The 15,318-nt window shown below is 29.8% G+C and overlaps 1 protein-coding gene across 1 annotated transcript; it reads right to left on the reverse strand.

Annotated features, from left to right (window-relative positions):
• Positions 1-4,109: 4,109 nt before the first annotated feature.
• LOC106773557 (DNA-directed RNA polymerase II subunit 4) lies at positions 4,110-9,593 on the reverse strand. The gene is made up of 6 exons (XM_014660248.2): positions 9,433-9,593; positions 8,069-8,177; positions 7,668-7,745; positions 7,345-7,378; positions 7,116-7,184; positions 4,110-4,382 (listed from the first exon to the last, which is right to left on the reverse strand). The coding sequence occupies exons 1-6, from the start codon at positions 9,479-9,481 to the stop codon at positions 4,305-4,307; spliced, it is 417 nt and encodes a 138-aa protein (XP_014515734.1). The 5' UTR covers positions 9,482-9,593; the 3' UTR covers positions 4,110-4,304.
• Between the last annotated feature and the right edge of the window lie 5,725 nt (positions 9,594-15,318).

A 15,318-nucleotide genomic window follows, 5' to 3' on the forward strand; every position in this document is an offset into this window, starting at 1 on the left:
ACAAATTATTTTCACATTTTGTAAAGGTTTAATCATTTAGAATATCCCTATTTATGTAGGGTTTTCTCAATTAGGTCCTCATTTTTTAAAATGTCTCCATTAAGTCCCTGAATATGAAAAATTGAATCAATTAAGGACTTACCGTTAAATTAACTAAACGACGTTAAAATGCAGTGTGTGTGACAAAATAACATTAATGACGTGGCAATGAATGGGTCAACTGATTTGGATTTACGTGATTTTTGAATTAACTTTTATTGAAAAGTTTTCTTAAAACGTAACGTTTTATTAAAAACAGAACCTTTTAATAAAAATGTTTTCTTTTTATTCTTCACTATTAACAAAAAAACTAAATGTTTTTTCCCCAAATCTAGATCGAATCCTTCTTTTCAGAAATCTCGTTTTTATTTTCACCCCCAAATCTCAATAGGCAAAAAAGAAAACCCAGGACCATCAGCTTTCCTCTCAAGTGAGCCTGAGCCAACCCCTGAACCCCACAACCGCCATCCCAGCCACCGTGAGTTGCTACCTGAGGTATCATCAGCCACGCCGATCGCCACCGCACCACCGGCCACTCACGTAATCACTCCACCTTAACCTCCATGAGCCACCGCCACAAACGCGCCAATCTCTCGCCGGACCACCATTCCCTTAAAACCGACCGCTGCGCCACTACATGCCACCCAGTCCACAGCCTCGTCGACGATAGCCACCCAATCACACGGAGATTCTTCTCCTCTCCGCTTCGCGCGCAAGCGGAGAGACCCCCTTTCTTCTTCTTCTTCTTCAAGTTCGGTATCGATGCCGTTTGGGATGTTGGATCTCGCTGCCGACCACTAACTTCAGACTTTTCCCTATTCTTGATGGACCTGTAGTGGCCGGGTGAAACAAAAATGGTGACTGGCTTGAGGTGTTGTACGTCGCCGGCACAAAAAGGGGAGGCTATGATTTGTAGGTTCCAAGGAAGAGTTGGGTGTTGCCGAGAAGACTTAACTTTGATGGTTGGGATATTTCGGTATGGAGATAGGAAAATGAAGAAAATGAAGGATGTTCTGTGTGTGTTGTAATGTATGAAGGTGAGATTGTGGAAGCGGATGCGTTGATGAAGATTCGGCGTACTGAGGGGCTGTTGATTTCGATTTGCTATGGTTTTCTAGTAAGGAGAAATGGCTTTGGGTTCTTGGTATTTCCATAATGAAATATAGAAGAAGAAGTAGGAGATGGACTGGTTGATGTGTACATGTTGATTGATTTTGATACACAAGAGGAAGCAGGAGATGGAGTTGATCTTTACTGAATCTCCTTTTCCTTTTTGTTAATTGATTTTTAATAAAACGTTTCAATAAAATTTAATTCGAAAATCACTCATATCCAACTAAGGAGACCATACAGTTTCATTCATTGCCACGTAAGTAATATCACTTGCCACGTATAATAAATTTTAACACCATCCACCAAATTTAACGGCGAGTCTCTAATTGATCCAATTTTTCATATTCAGGGACTAATTGAGATATTTTAAAAAATGAGGACCTAATTGAGAAAACTGTACATAAACAGGGATATTCTAAATGATTAAACCTTTTGTAAAGTATATAATTTTTTTTAGAAATAATAGTATCATGATACACTTTTATCTTTATTTAACAAAGAATATAAAAATAAAATGATCATAAAAAATGTAAAATTTTGTATTTTTCTAGAAAAAGAAAAAAAATATAAAAAAAATAATATCAAATAAATACAAAAGATTTAAATAGATTAAAAAAATATTATTTTATTTTTTAAGTCGGACCGTGGAACGTGCACACAATACACGAGGAAAGTTTGCTCTAATTTATTTGTAATGAATATATGCCCGACTAGTAAAGTAATATATATATATATATATATATATATATATATATATATATATATATATATATATATATATAATATGATATCACTTTTAATTTAATATTTTAAGATATTAGATTTGTTAATTTTTTAATCTTCATTTTTAAACTTTATATTTCAACTTTTTTATATATGTGGTCATGTAAAGTTTTTTTATCGTTCACTTAGAATTTCTAATAATAAAGCTTTGATTGATTATAATTTTGGTCTCTCGTAGCTCTTGTTGTGCGATTTTGGTCTTCCTATTTTTGTTTGCCGATTTTAGTTTCCTGTGCTTTAAAAAATCTATAATTTTAATTCAATCTTTAGTTTAACATGGATTATTCGTTATTTTACTTTTTAATCAATCAAATTATGTTTTTAGGATAAGTAAGTCATTTTCAATGCTTCTTAAATGAGCATGCCGAGTGCAGAAGTATGTAAAATTAAATATAGGGCCAAAATGATTGGTTTATATCGAATATAACTAAAATTATAAAAAAAAAATCCATGAAAAACTAAAATAAAAAATAGAAATTAAAGAAATCGAAATAATTTAGTATCAAATTAGAAGTATACAAAGAATGGTTTATGACATTACTGAGGTGGCCTTTTATTTATTTATGCTGCACTAGTTGATTTTTCATTGCATCATGTGGGGCATGTTAGTTGTTTTAATGTGCAATAAATAATGAGCCAGACAAATTGTAGGATAAACCGAACCAATGTCACAAAAGCATGTTTTTTATTTGTATCACGTTTTCAATACTCTTGTTTTAATGGCAAACTCTATTATTGAGTGATGTTAAACATGTTTGGTTGAGCATCTTGTGTATATCACTATAGCTTAATTAAAATCTTAAGCTAGCAGAATTATGTACTTAAAAAAGTGCTACAAAATTCTACTTATGAAACCTCTTTCCCGTTTTATTTATTTATTTGTTTATTTTAGTTAGAGCCGTCAAAATGGGTCACAATCCGCGAGCCAACTCGGTCCACCACGGGTTTGAGTCAGGTTGGGTTTGAAAAAATTGAATTTTTTTTATGCGGATCAGATTTCAACCCGAATCATTTAAACCCGACTCATGCGGGTTGAACGGTGAGCCGGGTTGGCCCGCCAACCCACCTACCTAATTTTATTTTTTGAATTTATTATTTATTTATAAAACTTATGGCATATAAGAAACTTATTTGTATGTTTTTTGTGTTTACTTTTGGATGACATTTGGATTATATTGTACTTTTTATTATTATTTTGAATTGTCTTCAATTTAACATCATTTTTTGGGAGTGAAATTTGTTTAAATTTGAATATAGAATGTTTGTAATTTTTTTATTTAAAAAAATTGTAATTAAACGGGTTAGTGAGCCAACCCGTTTATATACCAACCCGTGGTGGGTCGAGCCGGACTCAGATTTTTTTGGCTCGTTAATAAATAAACTGGATTGGATTGATTCACCAAGTGACCAACCCGTGGTAGACCGGACTGAATCGAACCGGATTACCCATTTTGACAGCTCTAATTTTAGTATATGTGATACACAATATTTGTTATCATATTATTTTGTTGAAGAGTAAAATCTGACAAATAATTGTTTTCTTTTGTATATGAAGAAAATAAAAAACCATAAGTGGACTAATATCAAATTTCACAGACTCGTAAATCTAACTTAAACTCGTAAGAATATAATTCATAATATATATTCTTCTAGTAAGGGATAATCCATTTTCTCCCCCATCTTTTCTGGCTATACTTTCTCCGTTTTTTATTCCGGTATTTTACTTTCTAAAAGGGATTGAATCTTCCCTCTGAAACCTATAGTTTCACTTTCTTAAATCTTCTCATAATCCCTTGAAACATACTACAACAGACTGGACCCTAAAAGACCTTATGCCCTTTATTCTTGTATCAGCCGGTGGTGACCAATTTCCTATGGCTTCTATTTTCATTATTTTGTTCACTGACAATCTTTCTTCCTTCAGGTAATGTTAAAGATTTTGAGTTTCCTAACAGACTGACTATGTTTAAAAGGTAATGCATATTAAGCAAAATAAAGGCATTGCAAAGACTTTTGGGTTTGAGCACGCTTAACAAATGCCAAAATTTGTTCAGTATAGACGACTATTAACTTCTAGGCCATGTACATTCGTAGGAACCAAGACTTACATCAAGCTTCATTTTGCATAGTGACCACTTAATGTATAATAATCAACTTGCTATAAATAGATGGCATTAGCAACACTAACCACATAATAAGCCAAAGCCACTTTCATACACCAGCATGCATGTGTCAAAATCCTTCTTAGATAGTCACAAAAAACTAGATATTATCTATGGTTTCTGTAATACAAACCACAAGAATGTTTTGCTTGAAGTCCGATGACGTTATATGGTATAGTTATATCATACACCCACTGTAAGAAATATTTATTCAAATTTCTTAATCAATGACAAGTCATTCAACATTTTCTCAATTGCTTCATCATCCTGAGCCCGTCCTCTTGTCTGCAGGTTAAAAAAAAAAATAGAGCAATTGACGTAAATGATTTAATGGCAGTTACGTTTACTATTCATATATATTATGCAAAAATATAACTTGCTTATTAGTAGCTACACAGAACCCAATAGGGAATGAATAATATTTCAGAGTAAGAACGTAGCAGATATCCCATGGGTTAACCCTAGTTCCTTCTAAAATTAAACCCCATTTTCTTAGCCCACATAATAGGAGCTTTTTAAAAGTCCCAACCTCCAAAGCCCCACATAAAATGGATTAGGATAGGATTACGATGAGACTAGCTCTCAAACTAAATTAATTTATTTTTATGTATTTTTAATTATTTTTTTATTTACTTTACAAATTTAATAGTTTCTAAATTTTGCATGATATTTTACTAACATTTTTTAATTAAATAAAAATATATAAATATTGATTTTACATAAAAATATTTAAAATAATTTTTTAATTGTAATTATATTTTAAATATATAATTTAATTATTTCAAAAAGTTAAAAATATAATATATATATATGTATACATACATATATATATATATATATATATATATATATATATATATATATAGGGTTAAATATGTTTTTAGTCCCTATACTTTGGGACGATTTTGGTTTTAGTCCCTCTTTCAAACTATAGTACAATTTAGTCCTTCAACTTTAGAAAACTTTAGTTTTAGTCCTTTTTACCAAATTTTTTAAACTTTATTTGCTGTTTCAAGCACCTTACATTATAGCATTTGGATTGTTTACACTATTTGACACATTTTTGCTTCAATGTTAACTGAGAAACGCGTTTGAAATAATAAATAAAGTTAAAAAAATTTGGTGAAAAGGACTAAAACCAGAGTTTTCTAAAGTTGAAGGACTAAATTGTACTATACTTTGAAAGAGGGACTAAAACCAAAATCGCCCCAAAGTACAGGGACTAAAAACATATTTAACCCATACATATATATATATATGTATATATATTGAATTTGTTTAAATTTAACTAACGTAAATTTTTACTAATATCCTTTTTCTTTCACTATAAATATATAAATGTTGGTGCTATAAAAAGTTATTTAAAATAATTTTTTAATTATAATCATATCTTAAATATATAATTTTATTATTTTAAAAAGTTTAAAATATAAAATATATTGAGTTTGTTTAAGGTTAAAAATAAAGTAATTATTTATTAATATCTTTTCCTTAAAATATAAATATATAAATATTAATTTTATAAAAATTTATTCAAAATAATTTTTAATTACAATCATATTTTAAATACATAATTTTATTATTTTGAAAACAAGTATAAAAACACGTTTTAGTTCTTTCTTGTTTTAAAAGTTTTTAAAAATTTATTTTGATAAACTATTTAAAAAATATTATATATAAATAAAATTTTAATTAATATTTATTTTTATAACCTCTAAAATAAAATTTTAACTAATATTTAAATATCTTTTATCAACACACACGTCGTCACTGCAACCGGAGTGCTACCGAAAAAGAAGAGAAAAAATGCTAAAAAATCCAATTTTAAAAAGATTTTTCTAAAAAATATTTCATGCTTCGAAGAGCTCTTTCTACTATTATGTGCAAAAGTATTATGAAAAATTCATTTTAAAGAGTATTATATGTATTTCAAAAAGTATATTCCAAAAATATGTTATGAAAAATATGTTCTAAAATGTATTTCACTTTTGAAAATTTTATTCTAAAAATCTCGTTTCGGTAATTTGTTCTGAAAATTCTGTTTCAGAAAATTTCGTTCCAGAAATTTTATTTTGAAAATTTCAAAAGTCAAAGATAAAATGACATTTTCAAAAATTATTGGGGTACTGTAGAAAGCAATTGCCTATTTGGCAATTCTAAAAAAAAAAAAAACATGGATTGGTCCTAACCCACAGGACTTTAGGGATATTTGATGGTGTGGATTTTTTTAATAAAGAACTTTTTTTTAGACTTTGTAAATTTTTTTGGCCCCAATCCAGGTGGACAATCCTATAATTGAGGCTTATTTGACAGGTTACAGTAAATGACAGGAACTATGCAACCGATATGTTATGCTAGAGTGAATCAATGAAGGGTATTGTTTCAGAGGGGCTTTAAGAAGAAAAATAAAATATCTCTACTTAACATACCAAAATCCTTCAACTATCCGCATTTACTCTTTTTTCAGTTATCCACTTACGGTTGTTTTGGAAACTAAATTACTTTATACCCTTTCTGGTGTTTCAAACTTTGCTTGTCAAAAATGAATTTTAACAATCCGAACAGAAATTTATAATAAAAAATATATATTTGCTCTAGTTCAATTATCTCTGATATTTCAAACTTTGGTTGTCAAAATTGAATTTTAGCAATAAGAACATAAACTTCTTTTAAAAATATCATCTTTGCCCTAATTAAAACCTCTACATCCTTCTTTGTCGTTATAATCCTTCAGTTATCAGTATTTACTTTGTCCGTGTCACTTCAAGGTCTTAAGTAAACTAAATTACTTTACACCCTTACTGGTGTTTCAAAATTTACTTGTCTAAACTGAATTTTATGAGTTAAAAGAGCAGAAAATTATAGAAAAACATAAACCATATTTTGGTTTTATTTAATCCACTACCTCCTTCATTCTAACTAGCATGAAAGGGAGAATGGAAAGCACTTAAACTTTGCCTACTCCCAAAAAGAAAATCCTACCTAACACAGAGAAAGGGGGAAGCAAATTACTTTTACCTTGATAGATGGAACCATAGCAATAGCTTCCTCCACAGTTTCTGGGCAAAGGTTGCCAAGGACACACAACTGCAACAGATTCATTTAGACAAAAAAATCATATATTGTATTCTCTGAAACTGGTAATTCAACTTCTTTATATATATATATATATATATATATATATATATATATATAATGTGAACACTTGCATCCCTAACTGAATTCATGAACGAAATAGTTGTATTACCTCAAACTCAGCCAATTGATATCTTGCAAGTATTCTGTACGTTAGTTAAGATCAAATTCCTAAGGAAGGCAATAAATGTCAAGTTTCTTTGAATTTAATTTCAGTAAAAGAGGAATTAGCACAGACCAACTTTCTAAGATGTACTAAATGAGAAACAAAAGTCATTTAATCTATCAAGAACATAGACAATACAAAAGTCAATAATGCTATGAAAGAAACTTAGATCAATATTTTTATGTAGGAATCGATCTGATTTGACAAAATTAAAATGTGTGATAAAGAGAAATGACAGATGGATTATTTAATTTGGTTTTGGAGGATACTCTCGAACTTGTCTAACAGCATCTGGATTTTTATAGCGGCTGAATCGCTTCACATACTGTAAGGACTTTTCAAATACCCTAAAACAGAAGAGAAAAAGAATCAGAGTCATTAGGTGATCAACTACTTTGCTCCTCTTCCATCTCATTATCAATATCAAATCTACATGAGGCAAAAAATTCAATTGGGACCACGATGTTTGCCAACATGTTGTATGACACTAATGTTGCAACATTTAAAGGAAACCAAAGTTAAACATATTTTTCAGCTGTGTCATAAAAGATAAAATCTTGGAGGAGTTAAGTGCAACCCAATTGTCATAAAAACTAATTATTTTGAGGGCATCAGGAAAAGATGGCATTCGTGTCAAATAACCATGAACTTGATAAAGTATTCAACTCACTGAGAAACTTGATTCATGGGATCATCAGATGTCTGTTGAAGCTGCTCGTACTTGTGCTCAAGAATCAATGAAACTTCACAGTTCATTAAGCACTTTGCCTTCAAAAACTCTGAAGAAAAAAACATATTGCATTAGTGTGAGATAAAAAGCTGCAAACAAATATACCAACATAAAACATGTTCAAGCATTCAAGCATGATATGATACAATCAAACCATCTATATAGCAGAATCATTGGATCCGGTGATGTTAACACCCACAAGCCCTCACATTTAGACACTACCTCAGCATTAGCAAGGAAAAACATAACTCAAAATCAGGGGATAATCAAAGCCAAAAATTGAGCAAATTATAACAAAAGACATTGATCATAGAGAAACTACCACCAATCACTTGGCCTTTGTAAAAACCCCATATCAATTGATATGGCCAAAATTCACTTTCTAATATGTTATCAAAGTATATCTTAGTTAGATTTGTTAGGTCTATTGTATCAATTAGACCACCTATAAATATCTAGTTCCACACATGAGATGTTCATACCTCAGTATGAAGTGAGTATATTGAAGATTCTACATCAACTAGAAATAAGACCAATTTACAATATATAAGCCAAACAATCTCACCTTAGAGTCGGTTCTATGAGAATGAGTTAGGTTTAAACTCACTTCCTAATAGACTTCAACATATAAGTTAAGTTTGTTCACAATGGTGTTACTAAATGCCCTATTAGCACAAACCAAGCCTTCTACCCTAACACCGCAAAACCAGTAAGTGATGCAGTTTGGTAAGCCACGCTTGTTAGCAGCATCAAATTTTACCATTTAACCATTTATCAATAGGCCGTTTATTTAACATTAAATAATTCAGATACAGAAAATACCATTTTAATACTTAAATTGTATGAGTCCATCACTTCAGTCCCTAATTTCACGCAACCCAAAATTGGGTCAAAAGGCATTCACTTCAGCCCTTTTCTATTTCCTTTTTCACTCTCGTCAACCTTGTTTCCTAAAATCAGGAACTAAACTAAGAATTTCGTAAAGTTACACACCAAAACAACCGACGCTTATAATCTAGGGTTTAGGGTTATCCCAATTCATATATGTGTTGTAACACAATGCTATACCTCATCAAACATCCCCCCAATTCAACAGAAAATTTTACTAAGCACAAAGTAAAAGTTTACAAATTACAATAAAGGGTTGGTTAGAAAAGTTGTAACAGATTACAAAACACTACCCCAAGAGATCGATTACAAAGCCCTATGCGAAAAGCACACTGATTCTATAGGGCAAGAGATCGATTTCTAGCAAAACTATTCAAATAAGCAAATCAATTTGTAAATAAATAAAAATTAATTACCATCTCCAATTTTGAGCTCTGCGGCGTTTTCTTCCTCTTCCCCAGACATGTTTCAGAAACTTTCCGGTATGTGAGACGAAACAGATGCAGAAACAGCGAATAGAAGAACAAACGAGAGGGAGCTCGTGAAGAGGAATGCCGAGAAAAAGAATGACATAAATGATAATATAACATAAATGAATTATATCTCCAATTTTGTTAAATGAATTTTTTAGTTGATATTAAAATGATAATATAACATAAATGATTAAAAGAATTATTTCGATTCGTTTTTAAATTTTAAAGACTAAAACATATTAAAAGTCTCAAACTTTGACTAATTTAAATTTTGTTCAAAATACACAAACAAAAAATATATTTAATTTTTAAAATATAATGAAAAATATTTTAATTAATTCAAATAGAAAAATAAAATAATATAAATATAGATAATTGAGAATTTATGAAAATAGTGGTATTTTTTTATAAAAAGTATAGAAACTAAAATAAAAAAACTAAATCAAAATTATCCATGTGAGTAAAAGTGAAAGAATATTATTTACTTCAATTAATAACTTGCGACACTGTAATTTGTTGCTTTTGTTATGTTCGTTTAATTATTTTCCTCTTTAATAACAAAATAACTGATGATGTTAATGTTGATTTTCACTTTAATAACAAAATAATTGATGATGTTGATGTTGATTTTTGACTGTAGGGTTGTGTTATATCTTTTCTCTTCTAATTGTTATTAAATTTCGTTTTTAAATTTTAGAATTAGTAGTTTATATTTAGGGAGATTTGATATTTTGACTATTAAGTTGTCCGAAAATATATTCTTGAAGAGAAAAAACGTTATGTGGAAAGAGGATTTCGGAAAGGGTAAGTCATTGTCCAGAAAATGGATTTATGAAATCCGCTCTTAAAAATAATTCTAAAAACATATTTTTCTCTTAAAACAATATTTCGAAATATAGTTTTCACCTTCCTACATATAACCAACGTCAAAACACAACAAAAAAATGATGCTCCTACACATCATATTAAATGATTTAACAGGAACAAATTATTGAAGAGAGTTATAAACAGAGGAAATTGTTGTTGTTATCCCCATATTAAGAAAATAGACCATTGTTTGTTCCCTTTCAAATGTTTCGTACCGATAAGCATATTTTCATTTTATTTTTGTAAAAAGAATAAACATATTCTAACAAATTACACATCATTGTAGAATATTGAGTAGTTTCCAAGAAGAACTGCATTGATATACCAACTAATTAAAACTCAACCAGAAATTGGTAAACTAGTCGTAAGAACCTAATAGCTTTTAGTTGGACCAGAAAATTACTTTCCAAAGTAAATCACATCATGTAAGTTTATTTTAAACAATTCACATCTCCAACTTGTTTGGTCAATATAAACATGATGTTGTCATTTTGATTTATCATTTGTCACAAAAGTGAAATTAAGAAAAACAAAACGCACTGAATTTCAAATTGGAATTTAAACTTAATAAATTTGTTACCATCACGCTCATAGTTTAACTTCTACTTCTTTCATTTCTATAATTTTATCAAAATTGGTAATAAGAAACTAAATGTTTTACGACTATTATAGGTTGATGCTAACGTCTTTTCGTGGGAGGTTTTTTGTTTTTTTTTTAGTTTTGAAATTATTGGAATTATTGTAGACTTTAGTTTTCTACAAATTTAATAATAATAAGAAGGAAAAAGATATAACACAGACATCCAATAAAAAACCAACATCAAAATCATCAATTATTTTGTTATTAAAGTGGAAAACAAAAATGAACAAACAGAGTAAGAGCAACAAATTGCGGTAGTAAGAGCAACAAATTGCGGTTTCGCAGGTTGTTGTGTGTGGGTTAGAGAGACTATGGAGATGAGAGAAAAACAAATTGGATAAGTGAAGAAAGTATATTAGGGTTAGGCGAGTGTTTTTGATTTTTTCCACTTGGGGCTACCTTAGTGATGACATAGAGAAGATTGGAGTGAGAGAGATGAAAGAGAAAATAAGGGTTTGGGGATTTCTTGTTTTTTTCTTTTAGTTTTGAGAATAAAAATTATTCAAATATCCTTGACCTTAAAACTTAGTTACCATAATATATGAGTGTATTTTTGTCTACTAAAATCTGATACACATTGCTAAAATGTATCAACTGAAAAAAGAGCATACGCAGTTTAGCCAACCCCATATATATATATATATATAAATCTTTTGGTATACACATTTTATTTTCAATTTTACTTTTTAAATATTTTTTAAAATAATTTTTTTTACCACTTTTATCTTTTAATTGATTTCTTTTGTAAATTTAATTATATTTTTTAATTTTATCACTTTTTTTCTAAAATCTAATTATATTTTAAACTAAAATAACTATTTATAAAAAAAATCATTTACAGAAAATTAAAAATTACCTACAATAAAATTGTATAAATTTATTTATGTTATAGTGACATATGTAAGAATTGCTTTTATGACAAAATAAAGTGATATTATAAACAAATTAGTATTTATAATAGGAAAAAAGAACATTAATGAAAGTAATATTTGTAACGTTCAATGTTTCTATACCAATACTATTAGAATCACAATTAAGATATTAAGTACAATTATTAAAATATATACCTATTGCACTTGAAGTTAGTGAAATCTTGATTTATGAAAAAAAATATATAATAATCAATATAGTGTTTGTTAAAATATAAATGGAAAATCAAAATATATTAATTTTAATAAGGCTTGCCTTAAAGATATATACTCATTACTAAGTATTGACAGGTTATGGAATGGTGTAGTTTGTCATGTAATTCTTAGTTTTTTTATGCTTATTCTGAGTATAATTAAATCTCAATGTACCATTACAATAAGGAGAAGACAACATTTATAATAAAATAGGTTAACTATCATTATGAAGTTATGCTATTTAGGTTAAAAAATGTTGGAACCACTAATCAAAGGTTAATGGATAAGATGTTCCATCATCTAATGGATAGAAGCATTGGGGTATATGTGGATGACATGGTTGTCATGTCAGATTTTGTTGAACCTGTGAAGAATTTGGAGGAGGTATTCTTGACCATGCAAAAATATAACATGAGGTTAAATCATGAGAATTGTGTTTTTGGCGTTACAAGTGGCAAATTCTTAAGATTGATGTTCACACACCGCGACATAGAAGTTAATCTAAATAAATGTCATAAATTGTTAGAGATGAGAAATCCCACGAATGTTAGAGTGGTTTAACGACTAATGGGCAAGATTACCTCCTTGTCTATGCTAAAGTTAGCCAAGAAACTGCGATCAATCATTCGCTTAATGAAGAAGACTAACTCCTTTTCGTAGGATGATATATGTGAAAAGTCCTTTGGGAAGTTGAAGCATTTCTTTTCTCCCCTAATTTTACATAAAACACTTAAAAGCCACTCATTGCTTGTTTATTTGGCGATTTCAAATGACGCCATTAGCTTAACTATAGTACAAGATCATGACAGTCAATAACAACTTATATATTTCATCAATAGGATAATTTAAGATGCAGAGGCAAGATATTAGATGGTGGAAAAAGTGGTACTAGCCCTAATAGCAATAGCCTAATGACTTTGGCTTATTTTTGGAGCCACAAATCATCACTAAGTTGTATTACCTAATTCATAATAATTGTAGGAAGTCGAATTTGGTAGGCCGAATGAGAGAATAATATGTAGAGTTATATGAGTTTCACATTCAATGTGAAGGTAGAGGGCCTATCAAAGCTTAATGCCTTGTTGATTTTATCAATGAGCTAGCTTCACCTGCATGTAAAGACGATAACTTATGGATTCTATTTGTTTTTGGGTCCTCAAATTCTAAAGGGGGAATAACTAAAATTGTGCTATAAGGGCCTAATAATTTATCTCTTGAACAACCCTACGTTTTGGTTTTGAAACTTCCAACAAGCAGGCAGAATATGAAGCATTGATAGTCGGGTTATCTTTGGGTTTGCAAATGAGGGATGCAATGGATACATGTTGGGTAGATTCATGTTAGAAATATACAGTTGAATGTTCATGGGCAAACAAAAACCAAGAAGGGGGTGAATTAGTTTCTTTAATAAAAATTTTTAAAATTTCCCCTTTATATAAATTGATTTTATAAACAAAATAATTTACTTCAAATGGGAACAACAGAGTTAAAAAGAGTAGAGATAGAAAAGCTTGCATAAATGATTTTATTTTGGTTTAGATCAAAAGATCATATATCCAATTGTTAATCTCTATAAAAGATTTATTAACTAATAACTCAAAAATAACAAGAACTTAGAAATGAATGAGTAAAGTAAAGGTTAGTGTTCACCTCTCTTGGACATACAAAAGATGACCAACAATTCCTTTTGACATATAAAAGGATGAACAACTTAACTTTGCAACAATAGATGTGCACTCGCTTAGGCACCCTGATGGAAGCACTTCTTTCTACCAATACACTGGTTTACAAGCTCACACTTAAATCACAAAATTTCTTATAACAAACATTAAACTTCTTAGAAAGATTAAGTAACTTTGAAAGTTCTCAGAAGCAAGGTATTTATTATTTATAGGCCTAAGTTTGAAATTAGGAAAGAAGTTGAAGAGTCTTTTTGCAATTGCCTCTGATAATCGATTATCCCAAGTGATAATTGATTATTTGGGAACCTTTCCAAAAGTTATTTTTTCTGAGATAATTGATTCTCCCAAGTGATAATTGATTATATGTGAGCCTTTTCAAAAGTTATTTTATCTTGGATAATCGATTATCCTTCGAGATAATTGATTATTTGTGAACCTTGCCAATTCTGATTTTGACTCAGATAATCGATTATCCCAAGTGATAATTGATTATTCTACTACATTTTTGAAATATATTTTTTCTTTGAGGTATCTCAAACCTGTTGTGTATCATTCTATGCTAAGTCTAGTAAATTGCTACAATCGACTTATTATAAAATCTTTAATTTGAGCAATATATTGAGCAACAAATTCTTCTAATCTTTAAACACTTCATCATCAAAACTTCTTTTGACTTCAACTCTTGTTGTTAACAATTCGTAATTGGTGGTAGGGCAATTGAATGGAACATTTCAAGTGAAAGATTCTTTGTTACTCTGATATTATCACAGAGTAAATGGAATGCGTGAGCCGTTTAAAGCAGTCACAATGAAATATATAAATAGGTCTCATAACATAAGAGCAAACTTATTATCCAAATTAGCTAACAGCAAAAACAAAGGACAACATCATACTGTCGTACAAATGACTTTAGATCGTCCCACTGTGAATGTGTTGAAAAGTAAGAGTTATGAATATGTGCATCACGTTTTGTCTTGTTGGGGGATGATTTGTATAGATGAGGTTTTTCTTAGCTAGTTTTGAAGTGTTTTACAGCATCTCAGGATCCATATGTTTTGGATGAGCTTCATTTTAGAATTTGTGCATTTAGGATCTTGAAACATGGTGGTTATGGTTTTGCGAGATGCATACTACTGGCCAATAGTGAAAGAGGATTATGAGAAGTATGTAAAAAAGTGTTTTAAATGCCAATAACGTGGTAATTTAGTGCATGTGAAGGTGGAAGAATTACATAGTATCAGATCACCTTGGCCCTTTAACATAAAGGGTATGGATATACCCGACCCCTTCAGTCCAGGTAAGGGGAAAACAAAGTTCTTGATGGCAAACCCCTAGTCAAGGGACCAACCATCAAAGTAATGTCAAGAAGGATCCAAGAAGATTAAGCTTCACCTGAGTTAAGTACGCCCAAGTTCATGTTCATTTAGGCTAAGGAAGATGTGAAGACCTAGACTAGGATTTCTTTTGTAAATATTAGATTATTATTATTTTGGGTTTTGTATTATGGGCCTAGTAG

The sequence above is a fragment of the Vigna radiata genome, chromosome 9, assembly GCF_000741045.1.
Source record: "Vigna radiata var. radiata cultivar VC1973A chromosome 9, Vradiata_ver6, whole genome shotgun sequence".
Lineage (NCBI taxonomy): Eukaryota > Viridiplantae > Streptophyta > Magnoliopsida > Fabales > Fabaceae > Vigna > Vigna radiata.

Bases quoted from the DNA above. Each gene is read 5' to 3' on its own strand.
- LOC106773557 (XM_014660248.2), bottom strand. From the start codon at position 9,481: ATGTCTGGGGAAGAGGAAGAAAACGCCGCAGAGCTCAAAATTGGAGAT. The intron at 7,746-8,068 runs GTGAGTTGAATA...CTTCTGTTTTAG, and splicing joins CCCATGAATCAAGTTTCTCA to GGTATTTGAAAAGTCCTTAC. The intron at 4,383-7,115 runs GTAAAAGTAATT...TTTAACCTGCAG, and splicing joins CTATGGTTCCATCTATCAAG to ACAAGAGGACGGGCTCAGGA.